This window comes from Mytilus californianus, unplaced genomic scaffold (assembly GCF_021869535.1).
Source record: "Mytilus californianus isolate M0D057914Y unplaced genomic scaffold, xbMytCali1.0.p SCAF_9, whole genome shotgun sequence".
Classification (NCBI taxonomy): Eukaryota; Metazoa; Mollusca; class Bivalvia; order Mytilida; family Mytilidae; genus Mytilus; species Mytilus californianus.
This window is the reverse complement of record NW_026262745.1, coordinates 96112454-96128238: the sequence shown is the minus strand read 5'-3', so window position 1 is coordinate 96128238 and position 15785 is coordinate 96112454. Positions and strand designations below refer to the sequence as shown.

The 15785-nt window shown below is 32.6% G+C and overlaps 1 protein-coding gene across 1 annotated transcript in view; it reads right to left on the bottom strand.

Annotated features, from left to right (window-relative positions):
* LOC127714057 (uncharacterized) overlaps window positions 1-15785 on the bottom strand; it is a 129680-nt gene that overhangs the window by 55660 nt on the left and 58235 nt on the right. The window contains exons 10-11 of the mRNA XM_052220004.1: window positions 12551-12819; window positions 6970-7110 (exon numbers count right to left, since the gene is read on the bottom strand). Coding sequence (XP_052075964.1) covers window positions 6970-7110; window positions 12551-12819 — 410 coding nt within the window. The remainder of the gene's footprint in view (window positions 1-6969; window positions 7111-12550; window positions 12820-15785) is intronic.

Below are 15785 nucleotides of genomic sequence, written 5' to 3'. Positions count from 1 at the left end.
GGAACCTCTTTTTTATTGATAAGAACATAACTTGAAGCATATGAGTAGGATATAAGTGTTTTTGTACCACTATTATAAATTATGAGATGCGACGGTTGTAAGTAAAAAAAACACACTTATATGATAAGATATTTTTATTCCAATTAAAGGGCAATGAAGAGCTAAGTAATTTATAACAATGATTTTAATACTTGACACAAATAGTTTTGATAATCATCTATGAACATGAATATAACCAACAAAATTGTAATATATATAGGATATAGCATTGGAAACAAAATTCAGATTATTGCACTGCTAATGCTATTTATATGAAGTTTCAAAAGTATGCAAAGCTGAAATGCGTATAATTCCAACCTCTTGCGTTGGAACACAAAGCTCATTATTCAAGCCCAAAAATGGCACAAGTTACAAGCTCTATCTTTCACATATTGTCTAAATCTGGATGTGTTTGCTTTCTTGTCTTTTCTAGTACCAATTGTTAGACTCTTTATCCAGGCAGTTAGTCAATGACAAATCGGTAATGACTTTTATAAAATATGTTTACTATGATTTTAACTAGTGAGTAAAATTCACTGGGTTAAACTGCTTCTCTTTATTTAATTAATCTTGTAATGATTATAATTTAATCAAATAACCCTAAATTTCCTTTTGAAAGCGTCTTTTTTAATGCGTTACAACTAGAAGGGTCATACCTTATAAAGAGTTCACTATTAAAAGTCAACGTGCTAATTACCCGGACCATACGCGTATGGTCGGACCATATAAGAATATACCCATATGGTCATGACCATATGTGTATGGTTCAAATACTCATATAGTTAGGAACACATGCATAATAAGTTCTAATAGAATAGAAGAGGGCCTCCGTAAATTTATTTCCGCAATGTACATATACAAATAGATCAGCATAACTGTACATGTTGCCTTATAAATTTAAGCAATTTAATAATCATAAACGCAAATTGTTTTGACGCACGAATTGTGTCGTTGCAAAACAATGCAATTGGTAGCGAGTCTTCTAATCTTAATCTCTACATTACATCATATTCGAAACGATTTGACTGGACAGTGATAGGGAAGACATGTAAATATATTTAGAATGATTTGTCTCTGGCGGCCATGGTTATTTTCACATATGACCAAAACTACACATGTTCATATATGACCTTCGATGTATTGTTCCTACCTGCTCAAAACCTGTCTTATAATAGATTGTAAACATTGTCTAATGGTTATTAAAGACTCTCTTTCGTCATATTGTAAACATTTGCGTAAACGAAAACAATCTGTTAAAAAATCTCTTGATTCTTAGTTCAATGCATGTATGAATATTTAGGATATTCGAATATCAAATTTAAAAAAAACAAAATTAAATAAAAGGACACATAATACGCCTATTTCTAGATAAGTCGCAAAATGCAAGTACTCCCAAAGCGGTTTCTGTTCGTACCAGCCGAAAAGCAGCTCACATTGTGGTGTTGTTATGAAGTAAATACTACAAGGAAGTTCTTGAGAATGAAATTAAATAAAGGCAACAGTAGTATACCGGTGTTCAAAAGTCACAAATCGATTGAGAGAAAACAAATCCGGGTTACAAACTAAAACCGAGAAAAACATATCAACTATTACAGGAAAACAAATTTTCAACAGAAATACTGAAGTGCAACAAAACCAAACGCCAACATACATAGAAACGAACTATTTGATAAAAACTGCAATATTCCTGACTTGTTACAGGACATTTTAAGACAAAATGGTGGGTTGAACCTGGTTTAATGGCTAGCCAAACCTCCCGCTTTATGACAACAAATCTTCTACATTCAGGTCCATGCGCTCCGCAGAGAGTCGCATATTACATATGTATTGCATTACCACATCTCAGCGTAAGGCCTCTTCTGAACATTTGAAGATCCCATCAATGCATTGGTTACCTAAACTACACATATGAAAAGGTAAAATATCATTTCATCTCGACCTGTAGTAAGTGTTCTACAACTAATAGTTCAGTAGTTTTATGTAATTCCTTTACTACTATTAAAAACTTATCATTAAATTTTGTAACAAACAGATAAAATTGTGGAATTAACTATTTTTGAAGTGTGAAAAATTCTTTGATTTTAGATAAAATACATAATGATAAAGGCTCATCCATTGAACAGCTTAAAATTTCACCAGATCGCATAAACCAAAATGCAAAATCTACAATCATTCTTTGTGGCGACTTTAATCTTGGTCACATAAACTTGGATATTCCATGCACCATCCCTAGCAAACCAGACATCAAGCTCCATGAACAACTGCTTAACATCATAAATGAACATTCACTTGAGAAGATTGTAAAAAAAACCACAAGGTGGAGGCAGAACACTTGATCTTATATTCACCAACATACCAAGCATAGTCAACAAAGTGGAGACTATGCCACCTATCGGGAATGAAGACCATGGTATCGTCTATGCAGAATGTGCACTATCTCTAACCCGAAACGCAACAAAAAAATGACAAGAAAAACCTACCAGTATAAAAAAGCTAACTGGGAAAAAATCAAGCAAGATGAATCTGAACAAACTCACACAAGAAATCAAAGGTCATTACCACAGTTCATCTACCGATGATCTGTGGAATACATTAAAAGAAATGCTACTTCAATCAGTCAAGAAAAAAACATCCCCCCTCAGAAGACAATCACAAACAAGAGAAAACTACATTGGGTTGATAACACCTTAAACATCATGATAAACAAAGGTACTACATCATAAACAAAACGACTACATAAAAAGAGCAAAAACAGTCAAGATCAAATGAAAAAATACAAAAACTTAAAAAGAAAATTACAAAAAGAAATACGTAATGGCTCCTGGAATTACATCGAAAAAATGATATTTGACCTACCAGTAGAAGAACCAGACGACAACTTCAGACAAAAACAACCTAAGAACTTGTTTACATACATTAAAAGTATGAAAAATGACCATTCCTTCACTTAGAAAAGATGGTAAACTAACTGATAACACATCTGATAAAGCCAACATCCTAAATAGTCAGTTTCAAAAAGCATTCTCCGATGAGACATCAAGTAAACCCATACCGGATAAAGGTAAATCAAACTGTCCAAAAATGAAAAACATCACCATTTCAAAGAAGGGTGTCATAACATTACTGGAAAAGATCAATCCTAATAAAGCAAATGGTCCAGATCAAATTTGCGGAACAGTACTTAAAAAACTTAGTAGTGACATCTCAACTGCAATCACTTAGTTTATTTACATCTTTCAAAAATCACTCGATACAGGAAAAATCCCAGAAGATTGGAAAAATGCAAATGTCTGTCCTGTATTTAAAAAAGGAGATAAACACAATGCAATAAATTATAGACCCATATCACTCACATGCATACTATGTAAAATCATGGAACACATTATAGCCAGTAGTATGATGGACCACCTAGAAAATAACCGAATTTTGTACGACCTTCAACATGGATTCCGAGCATGAAGATCATGTGAAACCCAACCAGTATAATTCAACAATAACATCCAAACTAACATAATTGTGATAGACTTTGCCAAAGCATTTGACAAAGTACCCCCCAAAAGACTCCTCTGCACACTGAAATATTATTGCATTGAATACAAAACCTTTACATGGATAGAAGATTTCCTCACATCTCGCACACAAACAGTCATTATTGATGGTGTTCAATCAGACAAATAAAAAGTAACATCTGGTGTTCCCAAAGGAACAGTTTTGGACCCTATCCTGTTACTTGTGTATATTAAAGACTTTAATGAATACATCAAACACAGCACTCTAAGATTTTTGCAGATGACAGTATAATTTACATCACAATACGAAACAAAGAAGACACCCAAAAACTGCAAGAAGACCTTACATCAGCAGCAAGAGAGAAGGACTGGCTCATGTCATTCCATCCAGACAAGTGCTCAGTCCTTCAGATAACAACCAAGAAAAACCCATTAAGATTCTACTATACTCTTCCCAAACATGTACTGCAAAAAAAAATATCCACAAAATATCTTGGCATAACCATACAAACTGACCTAAAATGGAACTAACATGTAAATAACATCAAAGCTGCAGCCACACAAAAGCTGAACTTTATTAAGAGAAAATTAAAGGTAAATTCAAAAACAGTTGAGGAAAAATATAGCATTTGTAAGACCAAAGCTAGAATACAGCAGCTGCGTCTGGGACCCACATACCAAATCAAAACACACCAACTTGAGATGGTCCAGCGCAGAGCAGCTAGGTACACATGCAACAGATATCACAACACCAGCTCAGTCACTTAAATGCTGCAAACACTAAATTGAACAACTCTTGAGAAAAGACGAAGAAGAACACGCATCATCTTCTTCTACAAAATCATACACCATCTTGTAGCCATATATACCCGACAGATCTACTTACACAATCCGATACAAGAACAAGACAACATGCACACATTTATTCTTTCAGACCTATTCAAACCACTAAAGATTCATACAAATACTCATTTTACCCTAGAACAATATTACAATGGATTCTTCTACCGGTAGCTGCAGTACAATGTGCTACTCTCTCCTGTCTGTTTCCGAGAACAGATTCCAATATCTGTTCTCAACAAACATCTAAACATTTAAATAAATTCTACACTGTATATAGTTTTAACCAATATGTTTAATACAAAAACCGAAGAAAAAGAAATTACGTTGGAATTAATATTTGATTTTGTATATAATTCACTGTAAATAGAAATTAGATCCCACGAACGCACGGCATAGTAAAATAATTGCCCAGCACGATATCATCCGTATGTTGATGGAGTGCTGAACTACAAAGAAGGAGAAGAAGACATACTTTTGATAATCTTCTTATTAAACTCTTTACACTACACTTGCACATACACAATTGAATTTCAATGAACGTAATCTATGTAATAATTGTATATTTTTAGGTCAAGATTTTGTTACCACAAATTGCTTAAAACCTTTACTAAATTCTTCCATAGATACAAATATTTGGTTTGATAGTTAGGCTAAACCTATAGTTGTTAAATTCTATGTCATTTAACCTCTGGTGGAGAGTTGTCTTATTGGCATTCATACTACATTTTCTTATTTTTATATCATGATTTGGTACGACGTGTTGTTTCGACTTCATAAGAGTTATCAGTGCTTTCTATGCCTTACGGAATCAAAATTCCGTCTTTTGAATAATTCAACAGTTTTCCGAAAGTGGCATTTTCACTCAGTGTGGATTTTAATGGCGGGTGATGAAGTCATAGCAGGAGACGCTGACCAAATTGACGCACCGGATCTCATACGATTCCCATATTTTAGTTTGTTATCTTGATTTGTCTCTTCTTAATCGATATACGAGATTTGAACATCGATAAAAAATCACAAAAATACTGAACTCCGAGGAAAATTCAAAACGGAAAGTCCCTAATCAAATGGCAAAATCAAGAGCACAAACACATCAAACGAATGGACAACAACTGTCATATTCCCGACTTGGTACAGGTATTTTCGTATGTAGAAAATGATGGATTGAACCTGGTTTTATAGCGCTAAACCTCTCACTTGTATGACAGTCGCATCAAATTCTATTATATCGACAACGATGCGTGAATAAAACAAATAGACATAATAGGTAAAAATGTCAAAATAGGGGCACAGCAGTCAACACCGTGTCACAATCTTAATCCAAACAAAAACAAACAAATATTTAACAAAGAAGCACAAAAAAGCATAAATCACATTTAACATCCTCGTTCATTGCTTACTTATTTTTGTATTTTATTTATGTATGCCAAATCAACCCATAAAAGATCGAGGGATTTTAAGCACTGGGACCGAATCGTAATTTTAACACTAACTCTGGCGTAGAATGGCGTGTTTGATAAACTACAGTCGCCTTAATTTATAAACAGGAAATATCGGCAAATACCATTCAAGAACTGCTTAATGCCGTTATGTATGTTCATTATAAGAAATAGAAATAGAAAATGACAAAGATTGATGAAAGTTTTGTTAACCTTGTTTTGCATTGGACATCAATGCAAAGTTATTGTTGTCTGGGCTGTGTATTTATATTGTAATCCCGTCCATAATATGTTTACCATGCCTTGATTTGTATAACTAAGATGCATGCACGAACCCTTTCTCACATATGTAGAGGTTCTATAAACTCATCAAAGATACCAGGCTTGCAAATAACTATTCCAGCTCGTTTCATAAATCTTGATTGTTATATTTGAAATAGTTTAAAGGATGTAGTTAGGTGGAATTAAAAAAAAATTGATACTATAAGTCAGAAGAGCATTAGATAAGGACAGCATGAACAAAATAAGCTAAGAATATTGATAGGTTATGGAACTCCTTTTTGAAATATTTGATTTTGTTAAATTGCGGGAAAAGGCTGACTCGGACTTTTACCTTATATTTATCATTGACATTATTTGGGTCTCAAATCGTAAAAAAAAACAAACTAGAATCTGCTTAAACTGTGGTAGTTATCTTTTATCAGCTATTGAAGTCTTCTATGAAAAGAAAAAAAAAGGGTGTTATGGGGGAAAAATATTTTACCCTGTATCGTAGAAAGATCCCAAGGAGTCTGAACATCTGACAAAATGTATTCCTAAACCTGACCTGACTATATCCCTAAGAGCTTTCAACATCAGTAAAGTACTGATGACTTTAACTATGGATATCTAACAAAAAATGCGAAAGTAATCACAACACATACAAAAGACAACATATTCAAAGTTATTTTAAAAACCATTTTTAATTCAATATTTAATGTTTGACAAGTATTTTTCTTTCTTTTTGTTTATATAATTGATTTAGATTTCATGAAAGATAGCAAATTAGAATTATTACTCTCTTAAAAATATAAAAGGTACTTACTTTTTTCTGTGTAAGCATTCATCTATTTAAATACTTATTAGTAAATTTGAATTACCCTATCCTTGTGTATTCCTCCAGCATTGCTTGCGTTTACAATAAATACAAACGAGACTGCATGAGGCAGAAAATCCAATAGAAGGTTATCTAACTGTTCATTTTCGCCAATACCAGGTGTATCAACTATTATAACGTTTCCCTGAAGTGAATTAAATCTTGTAAAAATAACTGCCTTTCAATACCGAATGATGCTTTACAATTAAGTTTCTTTGACAATTGCAGTGCCGTTCATACTCTCATTTCGCATGTCTCTTTGACACATTCCCCATTTCCATTCTCAATTTTATCATTTCCTTAAGTTATCTAAAATTATCAACAATCTTATCATTGACAGTCGAGGTAATAACTACCGCTATTTTTATGTCAGAATATACATGTACAAATGAACACTAAATGTGTAACATTTTCCAGCTCATTGTATCTAGAAGTTTCAAACGGCACGTTATTGTAAAGCAGAACTAAACCTTCGAAATACACTTTAATTCATATGAAGATAACACTAGAAAATAATTTAAAACGTGCAAACGCCCATTCAAGATTTTGTTAAAAATGAATGTCCTTTCATATCAAACATGTTAAATGCTATAATGCATTAGTTATGCCCGATAGAAGTTTTGCTTTTGAACAGTGTGATAGAGAGATTACTTCATTTCGCTTATCAGCTTAAATATCTTTCCTCAATCTCATTGCAGACGTTCGGATTACTGCTCGGACTGATGTGACCATAACAAAATTTCTTTGTGTATTTGGAAGATGGTTTGTAATAATTTTCTTACTTTATCTTCGAATCACGATACAAGACAAGAGAGTCGTTAGACGCAAAGGGATATGAGACAATATCTGAAAATGTCTAATTTTTGCCAATAGGAAAAACAAAACAAAATGTCTTTAGAACCAGTATTTTAATAGCACAAATCAAAGAACACACATTGAGGATCCAGGAACTGTTGTCTGTAATTCAGACAAGTGTTAAATGTGGTAACAATGGCAATTTTAAAAATGGTACCAAAAATTACAGTTCTTTCCTGTTACCAAAGTGAATCAATTTTAAAAAGTTTTTAATGGGAATAAGGAATAAGTTAAAGATATTATTTGTGGTTTACTAGTATGTCCTGCAATATTTTATCAAATGCCAATTATTTATTTTAGCATTTACCATACAAAAGGTTAAGAAATATACTATATTATAGTCCGATATGTCGGTAACATGAAAGAATCTTGAGTAACAGAACAGAGTTGGTAACAGGATGGAATTACTTTTTCAAAACAATTGCTTTGTTTCATAGTTTAAGAAAAATACATCATTACAAATTGGTCACAATTAAAAGATAACAGCAAACAATGTAATTTATCTTTTGAAACTGTATTTGCAAGATGAAAATTTTTAAAATAAATTCCTTTCTGTTACCATCTACTATACTAAAATTGCACAATGTTCTCTGCTGTTATCAAAAGTAAAAAACCTGTCTTTTCATTCAATATACTGTATATTATGTTGAGATTTATTTAATATGATAACAATAACTTAAATTAAATGAAATCGTTGGCATATAGTAGATTACCTTTGTGATTCATCATTGCAATTGTCTTTAACATCCTTCCTGTTACCAATTATGGATATGCTGTTACTTTTTATCAGGTAACATGACAGAACGTAACAGAAAGTAATTATACAGTACTTTTTGTCCTTTTATTCGAATTGTGTGGAAGTTTACTTCCATCTACATATCAATTTAATAAGATACTATAAAAACACATTTACTGTTGTAGTGCTGACAATACCATATTCTCAGAAGGTACACAAAAAGGCTGTAACAGGAGAGAACAATAAAATTATTGTTCACTAAAAATTTTCATCTGTAGTGAGCTCGGATTTTTCGAACTGGCTGCCATTCAAACTATACATGTGGAGTCATACATTCAGGAAATGATGCTCTTCTCATTGCATTTTAAGAAATCAAATCGTGGTTTTTCAAACGTGTCTACAGGTGAAAAAACCCAGTGGTAACAGAAGGAAAATTACTCCTTGGGACAAAATTTAAAAGACCCTTAAAAATGTAAAATTTTATTACATGCTTTAGTTATAATAAAATCAGACCAGTAAGGGACAAGTTGTCTATATGAACTATCATATTTGTGAAAATCGGAAGCCTGTGTACTTAATTTGGAAATTCTTTGAATGATTTAGTTCAAAAAACAACACGGGACAACATGATTTTTGGGGGGTTGAACATTCAAATTATTATTATTCATAGGAAGAAATTTAAGAAAGAGTAATTAATTGGCAATAGTTGGTGCATTATAAACTCTATTTAATACTGAACTTAAAATTTTCCAAAAAATGGTTGAATAAAAAAATAATTGCTGGTGAAAGATGGAACATGGAAATTAGACTTTACAGATATTGTCTCATATTCATATCATAAGTCGAAAACAAACAGACAATGCCATGGCAAAAAACGAAAATCGACGAAAGGACAAACAGTACACAAAACACAACAAAGAAAACTAAAGACTGAGCAACATGAACCCGTCCAAAAACCAATAGTGTTTTATTCAACTGTGCACATATAGGAATTAATGGCATAGCAACCCAACATAAAAGAACATAAATAATCTATTGGTCAAATCATAGTTTTTAAGTAATGTTCTGAATACCAAAATGAAGGATAAATGTCAACGAGACATCAACCGGACACCATGAAAACTCTAAATATATAATATGCATGTATAAGTCAACATCAAGCGTAGATCTTCAGCACTGAAACGCTATATATATTGACCCTGGCAGGCTCCAAATCGCCTAGAGTTTGAAAATGATGTAATCACATTTTGGCCCTATCTTTACGGTTTTTGTTATTGCATTATTTACTAATAATATATTTGGTATCAAGTAAACATAAGAAGAGGTTCCAAGGAGCCTGAATAGCTCACTTTGCAAAAAGAATAAAACATTATAATCAGTAGGCAGTCATTGCTAATGTTAGCATAGTATCATAATTGCGCAGTAATTCGGTGATTTATTTTTAGCTTATCTATAATAAATCATATGTTGTTGAACATGCTTGCTATTAAAATGTATCCCTCACCAGGAAAAATCAATAACAAAGTAAACAAAATGATGAAGTGCAATGACTCCTGTAATGTGGTCGATTATCGATGTCAATTTTACCAGAATTTGTAATAAATGATCAATATGAAGGGTGCCTCAGATGAAACTATATGAACCTTCCGGAGCATCTGAGTTCATTCCAGTTTTTAGTGGGAAATGTTGCTCAGTCCTTAGTGACTATGTTTTGTTTTGTGGACTGTTTGTATTTTTGTCGTTTATCGTTTTTGCCATGGCATTGTCGGTTTTTGCTCAACTGATTGATTTAATGTTCCTATCGTATCTTTTGCCTCTCTTTTATGTTAATGTACGAGTCGACCGTCCAAAGTTTTGCGCCAAAAACACTAAAAAATGCGTAAACCATTTTATGGCTATTTTTCCAGTAAAGAACCTACTGAAGGTTTTTGAACGCATCTTCACAAGTTCTTTAATTTGACCTTCATAAATGTTTATGATGTCCTAACACTCAATTCTTCACATTTATATACGTGCTTGTATTTCATACAGTATGCATTTGAACTAGTTATCAAGTATACCACTTTGTAGGTCTGCTTCTTACATTTATATCTGCCTTGATATTGACACCTACGCGCATGCCTAATACTTTTCGAGTGTAAATAACCCATTACTGAGCAGAACATACTCTCTCGTCTTCATTCATGTATTTACGGTGTTCATCTATCGTTCGCCATGCCCGTGTCTGATGTGACGTTCTGGATTTCAAAGAACGTTATCTATGTATTACTGATAAATTATTCAGTCAGGGATTTCTTTACCACAAATAACTAAAATCTTTACTAAATTCCTCCATAGATATAAAAAATTGGTTTGGAAGTTTGGTTATAGAAAACTTATTTTTAACAGGAAAGCATATCCTAATTTTTACGGATATGTTGTTCACCGAGCCCGAAAATTTAGATACGATCCGGGTAAACTTATCGGTTCTCTTACTAAACTTTTTATAAAAGGTTACCAATTCAACACTAAAATTAGATCTTTGAATAATGTTTTTTTGGTATTAACATTGACTTTGTTATCAGTTAATTAAAATCACACTATATATTATTTATATACATATGCACATGCATCTACATTTTGTCGATACCTGTATTTTGTGATTGCACAAGTTCATGTTTTTGTCTTATTGTTAATGACGTTTTTACACTAAATCCATCGGATGTTGAATGTTTACTGATTGATATTTCAGTTTTGGATGCATGATTTTTCTTATTAGTTGTTCTTTGCTGAACAAGCTGTCAGTAACTGCGAGTAATCTCAGATCTGTACTTACAAAATGCGGTGTCTTTTTGTTGTGGGGATGTATAAGTACAATGCCACGTCCATCCTGTGTTTTTGTTAGATGTATTTCTGCTTATATCGATCTGATGAATGAAGCACTTTTCATCAGACTTTTATAGTTTCTTCTTATGTTGTGCTGTTACACCACTGTCCAATGTTAGGGGAGGGTTGGTGCGCCTTCAAACTAGTTTAAACTCGCCACATTTTGTATGGACCTTTTCCAAGTCAGGACCCTGTTATTCAGTGGTTGTCGTTTGTTGCTGTATATCATATTTGTTTTTCGTTCATCATTTTGTACCTTAATTAGGCCGTCAGTTTCCTTGTTTGAATTGTTAACATTCGGGCCTTTAATAGCGCTAGCTGACTATGCGGTAGTGGTTTTACTCATTGTTGAAGACCGTGTGGTGACCTACGGTTGTTAATTTCTGTGTCATTTTGGTCTCTTCTGGAGAGTTGTCTTATTGCTAATCATACAACGTCTTCTTATTTTTATATAAGCCACAAACACTGCTCAAATATAGTTATGAGTAGGAACGACTATAATCGTTACTTACTTATACATTTCAAAACCCCTTAGAGCATTGTATCGCATAAGGATCGAGAAATTGATACTACTTTAGTCATTATAAAGAATTGGTTGACTCATACATAAAAGTCTTTGTCTTAACTAACTATCGACATGTCTTCGAGGTATCAGATCTTTAGATGAAGAACAGTCGTTTGGTTTTTAAATTCACCAATTGTGGTGATTGATTGTGAAATTTTGTCGCCATGTGCATTCAAATGTCATATATGTAACGTTATTTTAATAACAATGGGGAAAGCAAAATTGTTAAAATCGTTGTTTAGAAGGAATAATAAAAAAAGTCATACTATTAAGCAAATAAACAATTTCGAGCATTTATCTGATTTGTTGATCACGTCTTGCTGATGATTATAATCGCTGTATATTCATAGCTTGTCTGTATACTAGTATGTGAATGAGACTTATCATCCAAATATTTCTATTTTTGTTTGTTATTTTTTTTTTATACATATATATTTTGCACTCTTCAAACTGTTATAAAAGTTAGTTATGTAACTTGGTTATTCCAAATTGAATGTGCACTTAAATTAAGATCATATTAATCTTTTTTCATTACTCGCCCATAACATATTACATTGTTATTACCTTCAATATAGGAACCGGAAGATAAACATCAATCATCTCTGGAGGATTGTTTTCAATGTCTGTGAATTGCTTAAGGAGTGATGCTAGTTCATCAAAATCAGCAGCAGCCTTCTCTTCAGTGGAGTGATCTTTCGAATGTATTTGAACCGATAATGATTCGGAATTGCGGATTCTACATATTGTTCCAGTAGCTGCAAGGTTATTAGTGAAAAAAATTTCTTTTCCAACAAGATGATTGATCAATGTAGTTTTTCCAGCACTTGTCTCGCCTTCAAAAAAAAATTAAACAAGATCGGAAAATAAAAACTTCCCAATGATTTATTTCAAGCACAGACAAAGTATATAGAATATTGAACCGAATGCTTCTTCAGAAAATATAAAAAATATGAAATTGTAATGTTCACTTCATATCTTGAACTTTTACCCAATATTGACACAGATGGACGAATCTAAAAAATTAACGTACGATGAACGTGAATATTTCAATTTTCCAATTGTCAACTTCGAGTTTGTCATCTGTCCCATCGTTTGGTATATGTCTATCTCAACTTAAGGTAAGGTTTGCATGATACCTGGAATTTTTTTGTGATATTATACCTTAATGATATATCATTTTGTTCAGTGAAAAGTACCTGATCATTTGATGAAAAAAACTTCGAATATCGCCCGTCCCGTTTTTTTTTTTTTTTTGAAAAGCTCAAAATTGCCATTTTTTACGTTTCTTTAGGGTACATTTTATTTGAACTCTTATTCATAAATAATGTTTGCAAGTGACAATAAAAAATTAAAACTGAATAAAACATGTATCCATTCCTTAATAATAAATTTTAATTAAAAAGTTCATAAAAAACGTACTAAAAAACAAGATTTTTTTTTTTTGGGGGGGGGAGGTTAAAATAACACCATTGCCATGGCAACAAAATTAAAAAAATATCCTATATCTGGGACCACCGTTTTTGTAAAAAAAAAACTGGAAACTTAAAGATTAAACTATTTTCATAATAATGAGCTTATAAAATTGATATGTCCCCGAACTCGTTTCCCTGACATGGGCGTTATATATTCATCATGTCATCTCTGTTAAACACAAAAATACGTTTTCACATTAAAAGTCATCTTTGATAGCATCTTTTTTTCAAGGAAACACTTATTTTCTTTCTGTGCTTCAAACTATAAAACATTTTGATTCTTAGGATAACATTCTTATTGCCATTAAAAGTAATACAAATTTCTTAATTGCCCCATGTTTGGTAAATTGTTTGTATTCAGTAATTGGATGAAAAGACATCAGGTTTGACTATAAAAGTAATGTACAGCAGCCGTGTTTATTCCATTCATTTCAATCTGGACACAAACAAATATTATAGAAATATTTATGACTAATCAGGAAAAAACCCTCCAGGAAAAAGATAGAGTACTGGTATGATTTGTTCAATTGTTACATTTTGTACACCATGTTCAGATTTGGTGTCTTTGACCAAACATACAAACAACTGATTTCTATAGTTCGTTCTTATGCTGTACTGTTACACCACTGTATGTATGTGCCTATCCCAAGTCAGGAGCCTGTAATGCAGTGGTTGTCGTTTGTTGCTGTGTTACATGTCCTGTACCATGTCAGGAAAATGGCCATTGTTATATTATAGTTCGTTTCTGCGTGCGTTACATTTTAATGTTGTGTTTCTGTTGTGTCGTAGTTCTCCTCTTATATTTGATGTGTTTTCCTCAGTTTTAGTTTGTAACCCGGATTTGTTTTTTTCTCAATCGATTTATGAATTTCGAACAGCGGTATACTACTGTTGCCTTTATTTACATATTTGATTTTTGTTCATTTTTTTGGCATATTAATTGTTAGTTTTCTCGTTTGCATTGTGTCATTTCGGGCCTTTTATAGCTGACTCTTCTGAATGGGCTTTGCTCATTGTTGACGGTTGTACGATGACCTATAGTTGTTAATTTCTGTGCCATTTGGTCTCTTGTGAAGAGTTGTCGCATTGACAATCATACCACATCATATTTTTATATGCATGCTCCTATACATGAGGTTAGGCGAAACAGAAGATGGCCAGGGAACACAAATGACCAGCTGTATATGTCTTGTTCTTATACAAAAAAAATGTAATTTGGTTATGAAATATGAAAATCTTTCACATTTTTTAATAAAATAAAATCAGTTCAATGAAGTTCAGTTAAGGAATAACAGTACTGTAGTTGAAGAGTTGCCACCTTCAATTGGCGATTTGATGGTTGCAAATGCAGTTTTACTGGCGACGCGAAGCGGAGACAGTAAAACGGAAATTTTCGGACGTCAAATCAAACTTAACGGTGGCAACTCTTCAACTACAGTATTGTTATTCCGATTATAATGCATCATAAAAAGAAATAATACGTAAGAGCTTGACAAAATGTATAAATTTGAAATAAAATCAAATTCCGAAAATCATGAAACTTCATGAATGATTTTGGCGCAAAGATGTCATGACTAAACATCACGTCATACAAACGAAAATTTACAAACTGAAGGTTATAACGTTACTGCTACGATTCAACTTTGGATAAAATCACATCAAAACGGCGATTTTGAGGTAGGTGTTGTTTTATTTTTGATAATATTGTTGTAATTAAACATTTGTTGATCCAAGCATTTCAAAATGGCGGGTCCCTCCTTAGTTTGAATTAGTTGAATTCGAGTTACCTCCCTGTGTACATGGTGTACGCAAAGATTACCTTAACTTTTCGCACTATATGCACTTCTTTAATACGGGTGTCCTCCTTACACAAAAGCTACACGAACAGAGTTATGTGGAGGAACGACTTAAATCGACATTAAATAAGTTAACGGTCATTTTCACATTTGGTGGCTCATATGAAATGTCTGTTTCTCAGCTCCATAGTTATATGTTTTGACTGTCAAGAATAGTTATATCGTCTGTAAAATTACTGATTGTGATATTTTGAATGAGCATGGATTGCCTAACGGGCAAAGTATGTATAAGCAGGCACGATGACCCATTCGACGTTTGTTTTTAACCTTGACTTGAATTGTCTTGACTTGAATTGTCTAAATGAATTTGAACACCAGTAAACTACGCTTCTATTGCCTAATGTATACGGCAATCCCAAAAAGCTTAAGAATAACATTTACTCACTAACATATTATATTTGTACATGTAACTTCCACAACAGAAAACATTCCTCAATATTTATTTTATTATTTACAGGTGGTTATGCTAGC